This window comes from Tachysurus fulvidraco, chromosome 13 (genome assembly GCF_022655615.1).
Source record: "Tachysurus fulvidraco isolate hzauxx_2018 chromosome 13, HZAU_PFXX_2.0, whole genome shotgun sequence".
In the NCBI taxonomy this organism is placed as follows: domain Eukaryota; kingdom Metazoa; phylum Chordata; class Actinopteri; order Siluriformes; family Bagridae; genus Tachysurus; species Tachysurus fulvidraco.
The window spans coordinates 23,709,840-23,714,839 of NC_062530.1; the positions used below are offsets into that span (position 1 = coordinate 23,709,840).

The window sequence follows — 5,000 nt, forward strand, 5'->3', positions numbered from 1 at the left end:
CCGTCTTGCCATACTGAGTAACCAAGCTTGAAGGGCCTCGTTCAATGAGCTGACCAAGAAAACCAAAGCTTCTCCAACAGAATGGCCTTCAAAAAGTGACCTTCAAAAGTTCTTCAAAGCGATGGAAGAACCCGCCATTAGAACAACAGCATCTCCGAAATGCTTTATCGATCAGAACTTTATGGCTCGTCAGGAGCCACTCCTGAGTCTGGCAGGCACTTTAAAGAATCTAAAAGCATGAGGAAAGAATTTTCTGAGAACAAAATGAAACTCTTTGGGCTGAACTCCAAGCGAGTCTGTGAAGAAAACCAGGTGCTGTTCATCAGCCTGATTATATCATCCATATGGTGAAGCATGGTGGTGGCAGCGTCGTACTGAAAGGGTGCTTCTCAGCAGCAGGGGCCAGGTTGAAGTAGTTTTAGCATGATGACGACCTGAAGCATGCAGCTAAGACAACGTCGGAGTGGCTTCGGGTCTCAGGACGAGTCTCTGAATGTTCTTGATTGGCCCCTACACCCGAATCCCACAGATCATCTGCGTATAGACCTAAAGATGGCAGTTTACAGACTCATCTGATCTGAACAAGCTCGAGAGGAGCTGCTACAGAGAACAGGAGAAACTACACAACTGCTTGTATAGACATTAAACCAAAGACTCTGTAATTATTGCAAAAATTGTTGCAGTTGTTGCTCCTACAAAGTAATAAATTAAGGCTCGGAGTCGTTATCCAAGAGAAAGATTTCGGTTTTGGATTTTTAATAAATTTGCAACAAAAGATAATGCGTAAAACTTGTTTCCATTACGAGTTATTGTTTGTAGATTAATGGCAGACAAAGTAAAATTTAAAACATTTCAAATTAAATATATAACCCAATAAAGTTTAAATCCTGTTGGGGGTGTGGGGGGGGGGGGATATTTTCCAAACCCGCTGTAAATTAAGAGGAAGTTCTGTTCCGCATTTTCCGTAGGAGCACAAACACCTCTTCATTTTCCTGCTTTGTGTAATAGTGAGCGTTGTGCGGCATTAACACAACCTCCCGTGTTCATCTGTATTTATTCCTTTCTGCAGGATTTCCTTCTTCTCCTTCACTCGTTCCCGTTCTCATCTGGTTCCATGTCGACGGGCCTCTTCTCCTTCAGTCCATAAATCAAATGAATAAAAAGTCAGGCCACAAAGTCAACAAGGTTTTTTTGTTGTGTATTTTTTTGCAAAGCCGACTGCAAAACATTTACATTTATTTCTTTTTTTGCGATGCTTTTATCCCCAGTGACTTACAGGGAGGCGGGATTTAATCCAAACACGAAGCCGAAGGACATTTTGTAGGCTCGTTCAAACGCTCGGGAATTAGCTGGTGCATTACGTTAGAGTATTTATATTCTCCATCAAACGTTCAGAAAATGTTAGAAACAGATAAGTGAGCAGGACGTTAACATTTCTGTATGTTTATATTTAGGTTACATTTCTGCTCTGCTTTCTCTTGTAATGTTTCTCACTCCAGGAACGGTCATGATCAACGGCTAAAGAGAAGTTTTCTATTTTCTATCAATCTCTGTCCCTCTCTTTCTCTCTGTCTCTCTCTCTTTCTCTCTCTTTCTCTCTCCCTCCCTCTCTGTCTCTCTCTCTTTGTCTCTATGTGATCTATATTCTCTCTATCTAGTTGGATCTATCTATTTATATATAGATATATATTTGTATATATATGTCTTTTCTCTCTCGCTATTCTCGATATCTCTCTCTTGGTATCTCTCTCTCTCTTTGTCTCTCTCTGTCTCTCTCTTTCTCTCCCTCTCTCTCTTCTCTCTCTCTCTTTCTCTCCCCTCTCTCTCTCCCTGTCTCTCTTTCTATCTCTCTCTCTCTCTCTCTCAATCTCACACTCTCTCTCGCTATCTCTCTCACTCTCCCCCTCTCTCTGTTTCCCACTCTCTCAATCGCCTCCTCTCTCTCTCTCTCTCTCTCTCTCTCTCTCTCTCTCTCTCTCTCTCTCTCTCTCTCTCTCTCTCTCCCTGTCTCTCTCTCCCTCTCTCTCTCTCTCTCTCTCTTTCTCTCCTCTCTCTCTCTCTCCCTGTCTCTCTCTCCCTCTCTCTCTCAATCTCACACTCTCTCTCGTTATCTCTCTCTCTGTCTCTCTCTCTCTTTCTCTCTATCTCTCTCTCCCTCTCTTCCCAGTACGTATTGCATGGTTCTGATTGAAAGCATTGGCTACAATAAAGACACCGACCCTGTAGAAGGTTCTAGAACGAGTAGAAACGGATTACAAAAGTCAGTTAAAGTAAGAATAAACCGTGTCTTAGTGTATATTCATAATATACTAATATTGTTTCATATTTCATGTGAGTTTCTCGGATCTTCATCCTATCAGTTCTTCCCATTGGCTCTTTGTTTCACTTTGTACAAGTTCGAAGCTTCAGCTTCATCGCTAATACGAACGGTTGGTCTGAAGCAGCAACACTGCTGAACCGAATGAGGTTTGTGTTTCACGTGTGATTTTCACCCTCGGCTCTCTCCGTCCCTGCAGGTGCTGGAGCGTCTGTTCCAGAAGGGGTTCAGCGTGGCGGCGTCATGTGGCGGCGGCGTCGACTCCTCCCAGTTCAGCGAGTATGTGCTGTGTCGTGAGGACAGGCGGAGCCAAAACATGAACACGCCCCTCAGGATAAAACAGGAGCCGCTGGACTAGAGACACATACTCGTCTCACTGACACAGACTAAGCTGCCCTTAAAGAATCACACACACACTCACACACACACTCACACACACACACACACACACACACACACACACACACACACACACACACACACACACACACACACACACACACACACACACACACACACCTGTTACCTAAAGCGGAATGTAACAGACACAAAACACGCAAAGTCACACAAGAACAACCCAAAGAACAAGAAGTAAGACAAGAGAATGGGCAGAACAGAAACATTTCACTCGGCTGCTCACTCTAGTGATGATAAATGACATTCTGTCTGGCCAATAAGAAGCTGGTTTCTCCCGCAGGCTCCTCCTTCTGTCAGTGCAGCGTGAGATGTTTTCACACTGCATGCGAACGGGTTGTATTCAGGGAAGCCACTGTCTCTCTCTCGCTCTCTCTCTCTGTCTCCCTCCCTCACTCTCCCTCTCTCTCTCTTTCTCTCTCTCTTTCTCTCTCTCTATCTCTGTCTCTCTCCTTCTCTCTGTCTCCTTATCCCTCTCTCTCTCTCTCTCCCACGTTCCACCTCCAAACGCAGGCAAAGTGCCACAACGACACCACAGAGACAGCTAAGGTGCAGTGAACAGACTCTGTGCTCAGAGGACTGGCCAAAACTATTGTTTCCTGTTATTGTTGTTTATAAAATCTAAAAAAAAACTTCTTATTCTTTGTCTGCCACCATGATGTATAAAGTCCCTAATGCTACGGTTTTTATGTTCTTTGTTTACTTTATGCTTCTTTTGTTATATGAAGGATAAATGCGAGTCGTGCTCACGCGGAGAGCAAGAGCGAGTCGCTGCGTCTCTGAAAACACTCTCATGGCCCGAGGCATCACAGTTAACACACCGCACACTGTAAAGCATCCAGAGCCCAGAGAAGGCCGCTTTGTTTAAACAGAGCTGCGAGCAAACACAAGTATTACTAAAGCTCTTCCTGCAGCAGGCCCAGGTAACACAGAGCGTGTGTAATACAATTCTCAAGACATATCCACAAACATTCAGATCCAGAATAAGCTACATGCCGCTACGTGTTAAAGAAAGCAAGCCTGAAATCAAATCAACAGATATCACAGAATGGAAATTGTACATTCATGTTGACCTTTTCATGATCATAGCTAAATCAGAAAACAGTCAGAATTGTGTCAAACACTCGAGCGTAAATGCCCGAGAACATACATCTGCACTTAGACTAACACAGGGCTGACTCTGAATCACGCCTGCTAGCGATCACGAGAACTAAAAGCCTTTCAGCGCTAACATAGCGTTCCGCGGCTCAGCAGCCCTGATGCTCATTAATCGTGAATATGTTACGTTATTGTTGTGCTTATTAAGGTGAATTAAATTTTTTCTTTTAAGGTCTTGTGTGGTAGCTGAATTCCTCACTGTATCACATCGGTGTGTTTGTCAGACACGTAACCATGGTGACGTACACACGCTTCTCACAACACTGAAAACACCCGACACTCGTCAGATGGGATCAGCTGTTCTGTTTAATCCTGTAACGTCTGGTAACGGTTTAATCATACGAATAAAGAGGAGAAACTCCGGTCTGTGTGGCACCACAGGATCAGTAAAAAAATAAATCCAGCCAATCAGAACCAGGCACATGTCAGCTGTCAATCATGTTACCTGTCCATGTAGGAAGCGCTTAGTGAGTGAGGGCAAGGCTTTTATTGGAGTCATGTGTTTGGAGATGTTGTGGATTTGTTTGCACCTTTAAATGATTTAAATGAAGACACATTTTTGACAGCATTTGCACTCTGAAAATAAAGCCTGTCCTGTTTGGAATGAAAGAAGGACAGCTTCATTGTTTCATTGTTTCATCGAGTCTTTCTCGGGGACGGTGTGGGAGATGTGGAGCTTTCATTAACCTGATATCATTAGTCTGTTTTATATCAACATACACTTTATGACCTAAAGAACACCTGAGCTTGTTGGACTTCCTGTTCCAGATTTAGTCTCTTTTTTACGGTTATAATAATCTCCACTATTCTGGGAAGCTTTTCACTGGATTCTCTCTGTTCAGCTACAAGAGCATTAGAGTCAGAGTCAGAGTCAGGGCTCTGTGCAAGACACTCGAGTTCAAATTAAAGCAATTAGCAAGACGGGCAGTCGTAGCAGCGTACTGTATGTTATATGATACGTTGGACTCCTGCCTTGCCACTTGCCTTGTGATCGACAGAGTCAGCTGTCTCAGTGTTAGAGCGCGTACACATCAACAACCTAATATTGTACGAGTCGAGTACGATACGATATGATGCGATACTTTAACGCGTGTATGATACAAAGATTTAG

The 5,000-nt window shown here is 43.7% G+C and overlaps 1 protein-coding gene across 3 annotated transcripts in view; it reads left to right on the forward strand.

Moving 5' to 3' along the window:
- The window catches only part of LOC113652265 (BTB/POZ domain-containing protein kctd15), a 34,148-nt gene extending 29,631 nt beyond the window's left edge, over nucleotides 1-4,517 (forward strand). For all 3 annotated transcript variants that reach the window (XM_027161204.2, XM_027161203.2, XM_047822790.1), the window contains one exon: nucleotides 2,517-4,517. In XM_027161204.2, the coding sequence (XP_027017005.1) occupies nucleotides 2,517-2,675 (159 nt within the window). In that variant the 3' untranslated portion in view covers nucleotides 2,676-4,517. The remainder of the gene's footprint in view (nucleotides 1-2,516) is intronic.
- Nucleotides 4,518-5,000: the final 483 nt, after the last annotated feature.